The sequence below is a fragment of the Hemitrygon akajei genome, chromosome 3, assembly GCF_048418815.1.
Source record: "Hemitrygon akajei chromosome 3, sHemAka1.3, whole genome shotgun sequence".
NCBI lineage: Eukaryota > Metazoa > Chordata > Chondrichthyes > Myliobatiformes > Dasyatidae > Hemitrygon > Hemitrygon akajei.
This window is the reverse complement of record NC_133126.1, coordinates 97,244,522-97,258,771: the sequence shown is the minus strand read 5'-3', so window position 1 is coordinate 97,258,771 and position 14,250 is coordinate 97,244,522. Positions and strand designations below refer to the sequence as shown.

Below are 14,250 nucleotides of genomic sequence, written 5' to 3'. Positions count from 1 at the left end.
TTTCCCAGATTACTTTTAGAGCGTTTTTTAAATAATGGAACATGAGCTATCCTCCAATCCTCCGGCACCTCACCCGTAGATACTGACATTTTAAATATATCTGCCAGGGCCCCTGCAATTTCAACATTAGTCTCCTTCAAGGTCTGAGGGAATACCTTGTCAGGTCCTGGGGATTTATCTACTCTAATTTGCCTCAAGATAGCAAGCACCTCCTCCAATTCAATCTGTATAGGTTCCATGACCTCACTACCTGTTTGCCTTATTTCCATTGACTCCATGCTAGTTTCCTTAGTAAATACAGACGCAAAAAACCCATTTAAGATCTCCCCCATTTCTTTTGGTTCCATACATAGCCAACCACTCTGATCTTCAAGAGGACCAACTTTATCCCTAACTATCCTTTTGCTCTTAATATACCTGTAGAAACTCTTTGGATTACCCTTCACCTTGACTGCCAAAGCTACCTCATGTCTTCTTTTAGCCCTCCTGATTTCTTAAGTTTTTTTTTGCACTTTTTATACTCCTCAAGTACCTTATTTGCTCCCTGTTTCCTATACATGTCATACATCTCTCTCTTCTTATCAGAGTTCCAATATCCCTAGAGAACCAAGGTTCCTTATCCTTATTCACTTTGCCTTTAATCCTGACAGGAACATACAAACTCCGCACTCTCAAAATTTCTCCTTTGAAGGCCTCCCACTTACCAACGACATCCTTGCTAGAGAACAACCTGTCCCAATCCAGGCGTTTTAGATCCTTTCTCATTTCTTCAAATTTGGCCTTTTTCCAGTTTAGAACCTCAACTTGAGGACCAGATCTAACTTTATCCATGATCAAGTTGAAACTAATGGTGTTATGATCACTGGAACCAAAGTGTTCCCCTACGCACATTTCCATCACCTGTCCTAACTCGTTTCCTAATAGGAGATCTAATATTGCATCCTCTCTAGTCGGTACCTCTATATATTGATTTAGAGAACTTTCCTGAACACTTTTTACAAACTCTAACCTGTCTAGACCTTTAATAGTATGGGAGTCTCAATCAATACATGGAAAATTAAAATCCCCTACTATCACAACTTTATGTTTCCTACGGTTGTTTGCTATCTCTCTGCAGATTTGCTCCTCCAATTCCCAATACCCATAGTCCACTTTTTTTCTAAGCTCCATGTACCCATCCAGGAGTCTCTTAAAAGACCCTATTGTTTCCGCCTCCAACTCCGCTGCCAGCAGCCCATTCCACGCAGTTACCACTCTCTGCGTTTAAAAAAAACAACTTGCCCTGACATCTCCTCTGTACCTACTTCCAAGCACCTTAAAACTATGCCCTTTTGTGTTAACCATTTCAGCCCTGGGGAAAAGCCTCTGACTATCCACATGATCAATGTCTCTCATCATCTTATACACCTCTATCAGGTCACCTCTCATCCTTCATCAGTCCAAGGAGAAAAGGCCAAGTTCACTCAACCTATTCTCATAAGGCATGCTCCCCAATCCAGGCAACATCCTTGTAAATCTCCTCTGCACTCTCTCTATAGCATCCACCTCCTTCCTGTAGTGAGGTGACCAGAACTGAGCACAATACTCCAAGTGGGGTCTGACCGAGGGCCTATATAACTACAATATTACCTCTCGGCTCCTAAACTCAATCCCACAATTGATAAAGGCCAACGCACCATATGCCTTCTTAACCACAGAGTCAACCTGCACAGCATCTTTGAGTGTCCTATGGACTCGGACCCCAAGATCCCTCTGATCCTCCATACTGCCAAGAGTCTTACCATTAATACTATATTCTGCCATCATATTTGAACTACCAAAATGAACCACTTCACACTTAGCTGAGTTGAACTCCATCTGCCACTTCTCAGCCCAGTTTTGCATCCTATCAGTGTCACATTGTAAACTCTGACAGCCCTCCACACTATCCACAACACCCCCAACCTTTGTGTCATCAGCAAATATACTAACCCATCCCTTCACTTCCTCATCCTGGTCATTTACAAAACTCACAAAGAGTAGGGGTCCCAGAACAGATCCCTGAGACACACCACTGGTCACTGGCCTCCATGCAGAATGTGACCTGTCTACAACCACACTTTGGAACAGTCCAGCCAGCCCTGTTTAAACCAACCACACTTGCTTGCCAGAATATTCCAAGGATCAGTGGTTCATGCTTTAAAATTTGGATGGAATTTAAGAACTAATTGCGAATGGCTGAAGCCTGAGGCTGCAATTTGCTCTCCAGCGCTGCAAATGCTTTCCTTGTAGTCAGTACAACTAAATCCTCACCTCATCCAGCAGTGCTTTCCAATCCCAACCAACTGATGTATGAGCAAAACACAAACTACCAGAGGAACTTAGCGGTCAGGCAGCATCTGTGTAGGATAAGTGGACAGTCGACCCTTTGGGTCGAGACGCAGCTGAAAACTCCATCAATCCAGCTGAAGGGTCTCAACCTGAAGAGCCAACTCCCTACAGAAGCTGCTCCAATGTAATGAGTTGCTCCAGGTCCCAGCATCTTGTGTCACCATTCAATGTGTTGATCTCTGGTCCATCTGGGTCTTTCACAAAACACTTTCACACAGTTCCCACCCCCAATGGGAGCAGTTTCTCTCTCCAGGCTTTATATACCCTTCCTGATCCCTCAACCTCCTGCTCCTTAGTAAATTTCTTCCCATGCTGTCTAAGGTCTTTGTCTTCCTGAAGGAGCCCTCTCCCACTCACACCCTTGTGGTATCTGTGTTAACATAAAGAAAATCTATCCCTTTTGAAAAGCTGAATGTCAGACAGAGGAGCCATCAATCGGAAAGCACCACATAAAGACGAATATAATGTTCCCATCGTGTCAGCAGCCAGCTTTTGGCAGTTACCCTCCTGCTAACTGTACACTGCCCCATTACTGTAACAGGAAGCAGACCCCCCCCCCCCCCCCATCTCCTCCAACCAAGCAAATTTGTAATTGTGGGATCCCCAGCACCTGAACTGCTCTTGACACCATGGGGTTTGTGCATCTGACTCGCTGTGCTTCTGGTAATGGGCAGTGGTAAAGTCACTAAATATGGGGGAGGGGGGAATATCAGTCTTTGCAGATGCCTGGCTTCCCACAAAGGCAATCCACAAGCCAGGCCATCTACTCCAGAGGCAATGAAGAGGAGACTGCCTCTCAACACAAGGCCAGCCAGTTGAAAAAGACAGATTTGTTGACCTGTGTCAGAAGGGAATATGCGCTCCACCCCGACTCGGTGGGTTGAATGGCCAGTGGTACCCGTAATCCCCATTCACCTCTCCCCGTACTGTGTGACTGGTCAGTGGTACCTGTAATCCCCATTCACCTCTCCCCGTACTGTGTGACTGGTCAGTGGTACCCGTAATCCCCATTCACCTCTCCCCGTACTGTGTGAATGGTCAGTGGTACCCGTAATCCCCATTCACCTCTCCCCGTACTGTGTGAATGGTCAGTGGTACCCGTAATCCCCATCCACCTCTCCCCGTACTGTGTGAATGGTCAGTGGTACCAGTAATCCCCATTCACCTCTCCCCGTACTGTGTGAATGGTCAGTGGTACCCGTAATCCCCATCCACCTCTCCCCGTACTGTGTGAATGGTCAGTGGTACCAGTAATCCCCATTCACCTCTCCCCGTACTGTGTGAATGGTCAGTGGTACCCGTAATCCCCATCCACCTCTCCCCGTACTGTGTGAATGGTCAGTGGTACCCGTAATCCCCATCCACCTCTCCCCGTACTGTGTGAATGGTCAGTGGTACCCGTAATCCCCATTCACCTCTCCCCGTACTGTGTGACTGGTCAGTGGTACCCGTAATCCCCATTCACCTCTCCCCGTACTGTGTGACTGGTCAGTGGTACCCGTAATCCCCATCCATCTCTCCCCGTACTGTGTGAATGGTCAGTGGTACCAGTAATCCCCATTCACCTCTCCCCGTACTGTGTGAATGGTCAGTGATACCCGTAATCCCCATCCACCTCTCCCCGTACTGTGTGAATGGTCAGTGGTACCTGTAATCCCCATTCACCTCTCCCCGTACTGTGTGAATGGTCAGTGGTACCCGTAATCCCCATCCACCTCTCCCCGTACTGTGTGAATGGTCAGTGGTACCAGTAATCCCCATTCACCTCTCCCCGTACTGTGTGAATGGTCAGTGGTACCCGTAATCCCCATCCACCTCTCCCCGTACTGTGTGACTGGTCAGTGATACCCGTAATCCCCATCCACCTCTCCCCGTACTGTGTGAATGGTCAGTGGTACCCGTAATCCCCATTCACCTCTCCCCGTACTGTGTGAATGGTCAGTGGTACCCGTAATCCCCATTCACCTCTCCCCGTACTGTGTGAATGGTCAGTGGTACCCGTAATCCCCATCCACCTCTCCCCGTACTGTGTGAATGGTCAGTGATACCCGTAATCCCCATCCACCTCTCCCCGTACTGTGTGAATGGTCAGTGGTACCCGTAATCCCCATTCACCTCTCCCCGTACTGTGTGAATGGTCAGTGGTACCAGTAATCCCCATTCACCTCTCCCCGTACTGTGTGAATGGTCAGTGGTACCCGTAATCCCCATCCACCTCTCCCCGTACTGTGTGAATGGTCAGTGGTACCCGTAATCCCCATTCACCTCTCCCCGTACTGTGTGAATGGTCAGTGGTACCCGTAATCCCCATCCACCTCTCCCCATACTGTGTGACTGGTCAGTGGTACCAGTAATCCCCATTCACCTCTCCCCGTACTGTGTGAATGGTCAGTGGTAACTGCACATCCCCATCCACCTCTCCCCGTACTGTGTGAATGGTCAGTGGTACCCGTAATCCCCATCCACCTCTCCCCGTACTGTGTGAATGGTCAGTGGTACCCGTAATCCCCATTCACCTCTCCCCGTACTGTGTGAATGGTCAGTGGTACCCGTAATCCCCATTCACCTCTCCCCGTACTGTGTGACTGGTCAGTGGTACCCGTAATCCCCATCCACCTCTCCCCGTACTGTGTGAATGGTCAGTGGTACCTGTAATCCCCATTCACCTCTCCCCGTACTGTGTGAATGGTCAGTGGTACCTGTAATCCCCATTCACCTCTCCCCGTACTGTGTGAATGGTCAGTGGTACCCGTAATCCCCATTCACCTCTCCCCGTACTGTGTGAATGGTCAGTGGTACCCGTAATCCCCATTCACCTCTCCCCGTACTGTGTGAATGGTCAGTGGTACCCGTAATCCCCATTCACCTCTCCCCGTACTGTGTGAATGGTCAGTGGTACCCGTAATCCCCATTCACCTCTCCCCGTACTGTGTGAATGGTCAGTGGTACCCGTAATCCCCATCCACCTCTCCCCGTACTGTGTGAATGGTCAGTAGTACCCGTAATCCCCATCCACCTCTCCCCGTACTGTGTGAATGGTCAGTGGTACCCGTAATCCCCATCCACCTCTCCCCGTACTGTGTGAATGGTCAGTGGTACCCGTAATCCCCATTCACCTCTCCCCGTACTGTGTGAATGGTCAGTGGTACCCGTAATCCCCATTCACCTCTCCCCGTACTGTGTGAATGGTCAGTGGTACCCGTAATCCCCATCCACCTCTCCCCGTACTGTGTGAATGGTCAGTGGTACCCGTAATCCCCATCCATCTCTCCCCGTACTGTGTGAATGGTCAGTGGTAACTGCACATCCCCATTCACCTCTCCCCGTACTGTGTGAATGGTCAGTGGTACCCGTAATCCCCATCCACCTCTCCCCGTACTGTGTGAATGGTCAGTGGTACCCGTAATCCCCATCCACCTCTCCCCGTACTGTGTGAATGGTCAGTGGTACCCGTAATCCCCATTCACCTCTCCCCATACTGTGTGAATGGTCAGTGGTACCTGTAATCCCCATTCACCTCTCCCCATACTGTGTGAATGGTCAGTGGTACCCGTAATCCCCATTCACCTCTCCCCGTACTGTGTGAATGGTCAGTGATACCCGTAATCCCCATCCACCTCTCCCCGTACTGTGTGAATGGTCAGTGGTACCCGTAATCCCCATCCACCTCTCCCCGTACTGTGTGACTGGTCAGTGGTACCCGTAATCCCCATCCACCTCTCCCCGTACTGTGTGAATGGTCAGTGGTACCCGTAATCCCCATCCACCTCTCCCCGTACTGTGTGAATGGTCAGTGATACCTGTAATCCCCATTCACCTCTCCCCGTACTGTGTGAATGGTCAGTGATACCCGTAATCCCCATCCACCTCTCCCCGTACTGTGTGAATGGTCAGTGGTACCTGTAATCCCCATCCACCTCTCCCCGTACTGTGTGAATGGTCAGTGGTACCCGTAATCCCCATCCATCTCTCCCCGTACTGTGTGAATGGTCAGTGGTACCCGTAATCCCCATCCACCTCTCCCCGTACTGTGTGAATGGTCAGTGGTACCCGTAATCCCCATTCACCTCTCCCCGTACTGTGTGAATGGTCAGTGGTTCCCTGTAATCCCCATTCACCTCTCCCCGTACTGTGTGAATGGTCAGTGGTACCCGTAATCCCCATTCACCTCTCCCCGTACTGTGTGAATGGTCAGTGGTACCCGTAATCCCCATTCACCTCTCCCCGTACTGTGTGAATGGTCAGTGGTAACTGCACATCCCCATCCACCTCTCCCCGTACTGTGTGAATGGTCAGTGGTACCCGTAATCCCCATTCACCTCTCCCCGTACTGTGTGAATGGTCAGTGGTACCAGTAATCCCCATTCACCTCTCCCCGTACTGTGTGAATGGTCAGTGGTACCCGTAATCCCCATCCACCTCTCCCCGTACTGTGTGAATGGTCAGTGGTACCCGTAATCCCCATTCACCTCTCCCCGTACTGTGTGAATGGTCAGTGGTACCCGTAATCCCCATCCACCTCTCCCCGTACTGTGTGAATGGTCAGTGGTAACTGCACATCCCCATCCACCTCTCCCCGTACTGTGTGAATGGTCAGTGGTAACTGCACATCCCCATCCACCTCTCCCCGTACTGTGTGAATGGTCAGTGGTACCTGTAATCCCCATTCACCTCTCCCCGTACTGTGTGAATGGTCAGTGGTACCAGTAATCCCCATTCACCTCTCCCCGTACTGTGTGAATGGTCAGTGGTAACTGCACATCCCCATCCACCTCTCCCCGTACTGTGTGACTGGTCAGTGGTACCCGTAATCCCCATTCACCTCTCCCCGTACTGTGTGAATGGTCAGTGGTACCCGTAATCCCCATTCACCTCTCCCCGTACTGTGTGAATGGTCAGTGGTAACTGCACATCCCCACCTCTCAAGACAGCAGAGGGCCTAGTACAGATCTCTGCAGAACACCACTAATCGCTGACCTCCAGTTAGAATAAGTCCCTTCGACCCTCTGTCTTCAATGTGCAAGCAGTTCTGAATCCAAACAGCCAATTCACCATGGATTCCATGCTTCTTAATCTTCTGGATGAGCCTTCCATGAAAGTCCTTGGCAAATGCCTTACTAAATTCCACGTAGACAACATCCACAGCTCTACCTTCATTGATCACCCTCGACATATTGTCAAAGAGGTCCAATCAAGTTAGTAAGACATGACTTGCCTTGCACAAAACCATGTTGGCTCCCTCTAATTAAACCATGGTTTTCCAAATGTTTATATATCCTATCCTTAAGAATTTTCTCCAGTAATTTCCCTACCACTGACGTGAGCCTCACCAGTCTATAGCTTCAAGATTATCCTTTGTTCCCCTGAATAATGGTAGCTTCTCACCAGTTCTCTGGGACCTTCCCTGTGGCTAGAGAGGACACAAAGAAATTGGTCAAGGCCCTAGCAATCTCATCTCTTGCCTCTCTCTCAGTATCCCTGGGGTATATCCCATCAGGCCCTTGGAGTCTTATCTACCCAGTGGTGGGGACAGCTCTACCCATGATGGACTAGGCTGTATCTACTCCTGTTTGTGGGATTTTTTTGTTCAAGCACAGTGGTGTTTCCATTACAGGTCATCATGCAACCCATCAATATACTCTCTACCAAACATCTATACAAGTTTGTGAAAAGTATAGATGTCATGCAAAACTCCCAAGGAAGTAGAGGCACTGTTGTGCTTTCTTCATAATTTTACTTAAGTCCTGGGCCCAGGACAGCTTCTCTGAAATGTTAATACCGAGGAATTTAAAGTTGTTGACCCTCTCCACATCTGATCCTCCTATGAGGACGGGCTGATTGACCTCTGGTTTCCTCCTGTAGTCAATAACTAGCTCCTTGGTCTTGCTGATATTGAGTAAAAGTTGATTATTATGACACCACTCAGCCAGATTTTCAAACTCCCTCCTATATGCTGATTTGTCACCACCTTTAATTCAGCCAACAACAGTGGTGTCGTCATCAAATTTCAATATGGTATTGAAGCCTAAAAAGGGGGTAGCTGAATTTCTGAAAGATGGAGGAATTGAGAACCACCTGGAACAGGAGTTGATAACTGGGCCAGATTCACCATTGAAGAGCAGGCAGGATTGAAGACCCCAGTTGTGTTTCTGTTCCTTTTGAATGAGAATCCAGATTAGGGCAATGCCAGACAGTGCTGCTGAGGCTCTACCCGGGCTTGCTACACTCTTCACTGCCACTGGCCCTCTTTAATCATGGAACTGCCGGGCTCCACAAAGCCCTGTTACCTGAGCATGTCTGCTACTTCCCCCCACAAAGGGGCAGGAATGTTGTTGTGGGCCCCTTCACTGCTGGGTTTTGCCTGTGTTATACATGTTGCCACTGGGAGGAGCTCTCTGCCTTCCTGTGTGTGGAAGACCGCAGTGTGTTACTGAGTGTGCACCCATCTCACCAGCGCAGCTTCAAAAGGCAATCTTCACCCTGGTGTAGTGTGCTCAGCCCTCCTCAGGACACCAGCACGTACCAACAGAGAAGTATTACAGAGTGTTCGAAGTGGCAACGTCAGTGGCTGGTCAGAACAGGAGAAGGAAAATGAGGTTTAGCTCCCCGTGAACCTATCAGCTCCATCACTCAGGCTGTCTCTGCGTAATGAACCAACACAGCACAAGAACAAACCCTTCAGCCTACTGTGTCTGTGCTGAACATGATGTCAAATTAAACTAACCCCTTCTGCCTGCGTGTGATCCATACCCCACCATTCAGTGCATATCCGTGTGCCGGTTTAAAAGCCTCTTCCATATCAGGGTAACTTTTTACAAAAGCCCATAGGTTGATGTTGGCCATAAGTCAGAAGGTGCCCAGAAATCACGATGTGGCAACTGTGCGTCCAGTATTGTAATGAATGGCATCAAGAGCACAGAAGAATGAACAACTACTACGTTTGGAGCGAGAGGAAGCTAGTTCTGATGTTTGCAGACTGCGTGTATGTATAGATGTCAGATTTCATAGTAAAACATAGAAAACCTACAGCACAACACAGGCCCTTCGGCCCACAAAGCTGTGCCGAACGTGTCCTTACCTTAGAACTAAGGGTTACCCATAGCCCTCTATTTTTCTAAGCTCCACGTACCTTATCCAGGAGTCTCTTAAAAGACTCTCTCGTATCTGCGAATATTATGGGGGCTCATTTGTAGGGTATCTGTGAGTTGGGTGTTTGTAACCTGGCCGCAGACTGTAGGAGCTTTTTACAACAGTCGGTTACCTCGGCAAACCTGCACATCTTTGGGATGTGGAAGGAAACCAGAGCATTGAAACTCCACACAGCAGAGAGGTCTGGTTTGGGCCCGTGTGTCTGGGGCTGTGGGACGTTGCGCTGCTGTGCTGATGCTGGGTGAATGTAACAGAGCTGTCTGCTGAGGGTTGCAATGCATTAAAGCCGGTTTTCTCTCCCCCCATTCAGCATGATGGACAGCCCTACTGCCACAAGCCCTGCTACGGAATCCTGTTTGGACCAAAAGGTAAGCACAATCACCTTGCAGGTATCAGGCAGGATTTAACGCACTTCCTTTTCCATCCATTACAGCATTTGCCCCATTGATCCCTCACAGTTCAGTTAATCTCATTGCTCTTTCCCCATCACTCAAATGCTATCCATCCCCTTTCAATTTGCTTATGCCTCTGTTTCAGGCAGGCAGCTCAACTGCACGCAGAGGCACCCAGCTCCTTATTGAACCCCGTACCTTGTGATTCTCCCCCTTCACCAGTGGGAACTGTTTCTCTTTGTTCATTTTGCAGCTTTGAAAATTCAGATCAAGTTCCCCCTCACCCTCTTTGTCAGAGTTACACAGCATGGAAACAGGCCCTGTGGCTCAACCTGTCCATTTCTCTTTGAACCCTTCCTATTTGCCACGCACCTACACTCCGTCTGCCAGAAAAGGTGGGATCTCCCGGGGCCACCGTTTTAATTCCACTTCCCATTCCTATTCCGACATGCCCGTCCATGGCCCCCTCTACCGTCACGATGAGATGGTGGTGGACTTTAGGAGATCTAGGCCTCATATGGAGCCAGTGATCATTAATGGAGAATGTGTGGAGCAGGTTAAGACCTACAAGTATCTGGGAGTACAGTTAGACGAGAAGCTAGACTGGACTGCCAACACAGATGCCTTGTGCAGGAAGGCACAGAGTCGACTGTACTTCCTAAGAAGGTTGGCGTCATTCAATGTCTGTGGTGAGATGCTGAAGATGTTCTATAGGTCAGTTGTGGAGAGCGCCCTCTTCTTTGTGGTGGCGTGTTGGGGAGGAAGCATTAAGAAGAGGGACGCCTCACGTCTTAATAAGCTGGTAAGGAAGGCGGGCTCTGTCGTGGGCAAAGTACTGGAGGGTTTAACATCGGTAGCTGAGCGAAGGGCGCTGAGTAGGCTACGGTCAATTATGGATAACTCTGAACATCCTCTACATAGCACCATCCAGAGACAGAGAAGCAGTTTCAGCGACAGGTTACTATCGATGCAATGCTCCTCAGACAGGATGAAGAGGTCAATACTCCCCAATGCCATTAGGCTTTACAATTCTACCGCCAGGACTTAAGAACTTTTTAAAAGCTATTATTAATGCTTTTTGAGATAGTGATTTAGATGCATATCATATTTTTTTACTGAGTTAAGTATTGTATGTAATTAGTTTTGCTACAACAAGTGTATGGGACATTGGAAAAAAAGTTGAATTTCCCCATGGGGATGAATAAAGTATCTATCTGTCTATCTATCTATCTATCTATCACTCAGGTTGGAGAAGCAACACCTTGTATTCCATCTGGGTAGCCTCCAACCTGATGGCGTGAACTTCGATTTCTGGAACTTCCTGTAATGCACCCACCCCCCATCTTTCACCATTCCCCATTCTCCTTATCTCCTCGCCCACCCATCGTCTCCCTCTGGTGCTCCTCCCCCTTTTCTTTCTTCCATGGCCTCGGACCTCTCCCATCAGACTTCCCCCGCCCCCAACCCTTCTCCAGCCCTGTATCCACTTCACCAATCAACTTCCTCTCTCCCTCCCTCCTGGTTTCACCTATCACCTCGTGTTTCTTCCTTTTTACTCTGACTCCTCATCGTTTGTTCTCCAGTCGTAATGAAGGGTCTCAGCCTGAAACGTTGACTCTTTTCTGAAGACTCTATCTATCCTATCTTTGCCTCTCATAATTTTATAAACTCCTGTTGGATCTGCCCTTGGCCTCTGATGCTCCAGAGAAAGCAATCCCAGTTTGTCCAACTTCTGCTTGTACCTCTTGCCCTCTAATCCAGGTAGCGTCTTGGTGTGTGTGTGCTGAACCCTCTCCAGAACCTCTGGTAATCTGATGACTAGAACTGCACACAATATTCCGCGAGGAGGAGGAAAACCTGGGAGGGTTGGAGGAGGGGTGTGATTTTTGGCAACTCAGTGTGATATCTCCTCCCAACTTCACCCCCTTGCTGTTGTTACAGGGGTTAACACTGGAGTTGTTGGCAGCTACATCTATGAGAAGATGGACACCCCCGGAGAGCAGTGATAGGCGATTCCAACCCCAGCTGAATCCAGTGGATAGCGCTGACTTCCCAATTCTAACGCAAGGTGCACCAACACTCTACTCACAACACACCGCCACAGTAGCTTAGAAACCCTGAATTAGGCCTACCCCAGGTATTAACTGTAGTTTGAACTGTAGTGTGCTGTTGACCGAACTAGTATTTAATTTATGTGGGCTGTATCTTGGTGTGGTCGTGGCCTTCTGTCACTGACCCTCAATCTTTCATGGTGTCAGAGCAGGTGAGGTGAAAGCTGCCTAAGGGCCTTCCCAAAGTTCTCGAAGCCAAGATTGAACAATTGGACTGAGGCAGCAGCTTGTGAGGACCATGGATTAGTGGGCAGGACCACCAGCACTGCAGTAGCCTTTATTGATCTGTGTGTACTGCCCCTCCCAGGCTCTGACACTCTCCTCTGCTCCTCATGCGGAGTTGTGTAAACTGACACACCACTTTCCCACCTGAAACTTCAGGCCTCTACTTACAGTATTATATTCAGCAAAGTACAGCTTAAAGAATGCATTTTTAATGTATCAGCAATGAGAAGCATCCTGTTCATGTGCGTTAATGAGAGTTAATTGAAGTTATCTTTTACTGAGAATAAACAATGCCAAATTTTTCTGGAGATGTCTCTGTTACACTCATTTCCTTTCCTCCAGCAGCTAACTGTTCTTTCCTCTCGTGCCTCCTGGGGGCGCTATTGCGATCTGCAGCTCTTCCACGGGTGACTGCAGAAGGTGTGTTGGACTGGCCCAGATCACATCCTGATCCGGGTCACTACACTGAGGAGAGAGTGGAGTACAGAGCGGTTATAGCACAGGAACAGGCCTTTCAGCCCATCATCTCTACTGACCATGATGCATATTTCTCCATTCCCTGCCTGTCTAAATGCCTCCTGGACACTATTGTGCCTGCTTCCCCACCTCCACTGGCAGTACTTTACAGGCACCTACCAGTCTGCAAGCAAGCATTGCACCATACATCTCTTCCAAGCATTCTACCTCCTGTCCCATCACTACTACCTTGTGGATGGTGGGAAGTCAGGAGGTGAGTCACTTGTCTCTGGACACAATCTCTGGCCTGGTCTTGTCACGGTATTTATGTGGCTGATGCACATATGTTTCTGGTCAACCCGCCCCCCCGGATGTTGACTGTGGAGTGGTGGGGGACAGGTGAAGTGTTCAGTGATGAGAAGGGTAGGTGGTCAACCACAGTGGTCATTACTACTTCCATGGCTTGTGTTACTGGCCATCTATTAACCCGTGTCTGGACATTGTCCCGACCTTACAGTGCGCTGAGGAGATGTGAACTGGACCCCACATCAGTAAACGATGCCACTTCTCACCTTACAATGGAATGGAAAGATGAAGCAGATGTATAGGTTGGGACTGGGACTCTGTCCTGAGAATTCCTGCACTGGTGTCCTGGCACTGGGATGATGAATGGCCTCCAACCACCACAACCATCTTCCATTGAGGGATATCTGACTCCACCAATGGAGCTCGTTCCATTTTGATGCCCACTGACTTAAGATTTACCACGGCTCTTTGGCGCAATACTCAACGTTGAGGGCAGTTGCCCTCAGCTTGCCTCTGGAATTCGACTCTGCTGAACCAGGGCTGTGATGAGGACATGCCGGGCATCAGTGAGAAGTACATGCCATGGATTATGCTGTTATTTCAGCTTCCATCACTTTGCTGCATGGAAAGATGAGGTATAATAAACTGGGGTGGTATTGTCTGTGTCTGATACTGATACCATGAAATAGCATGGTGTCTGGAAATTATCCCATGGACTACTCCCTCCCACTTGCTAACCACGTGCCTTCCCCTGTTCCTACAGGGACAGTGATGAGCCCAGCGCATTGTGAAGCTGCGGCTGTCGCTTATTGCTTCAGAGCCCTGTGGTACAACTGCTCCAGTTTAGACGCCGGTACTCAAGTGTTTGTGAGTCGGCTGGCGTGGAATTGAAATTACCAGTGCCAGTATCAATACCAGGGTCAGATGTTCATTCAACACAAAAATAGATCCATCAACCATTGAGTCTGTGCTGACCATCTGCCAACCGCTTAGACTAATGCTGCACTAATCTCATATTATTCTCTGGATGTTCCCATCATACACATGTCCATTCCAGATACTCCCAGCCACTCACATACTTTTGTTACATCTCCATCTAAATGTGCAATGTGCAATCATAGTAATTTATAATAAATAGAACAGTCTATGTAATATAGAGTACACTCAAATCAGCGTGAGTTCATCAGTCTGATGGCCTGGTGGAAGAATGACTCGGGTCCCCAATGATCCTACGGGCCCTT

The 14,250-nt window shown here is 48.9% G+C and overlaps 1 protein-coding gene across 2 annotated transcripts in view; it reads left to right on the top strand.

Moving 5' to 3' along the window:
- Positions 1-12,555, top strand: part of crip2 (cysteine-rich protein 2) — a 59,715-nt gene extending 47,160 nt beyond the window's left edge. For both annotated transcript variants that reach the window (XM_073040430.1, XM_073040431.1), the window contains 2 exons: positions 9,830-9,887; positions 11,853-12,555. In XM_073040430.1, the coding sequence (XP_072896531.1) occupies positions 9,830-9,887; positions 11,853-11,917 (123 nt within the window). In that variant the 3' untranslated portion in view covers positions 11,918-12,555. The remainder of the gene's footprint in view (positions 1-9,829; positions 9,888-11,852) is intronic.
- Positions 12,556-14,250: the final 1,695 nt, after the last annotated feature.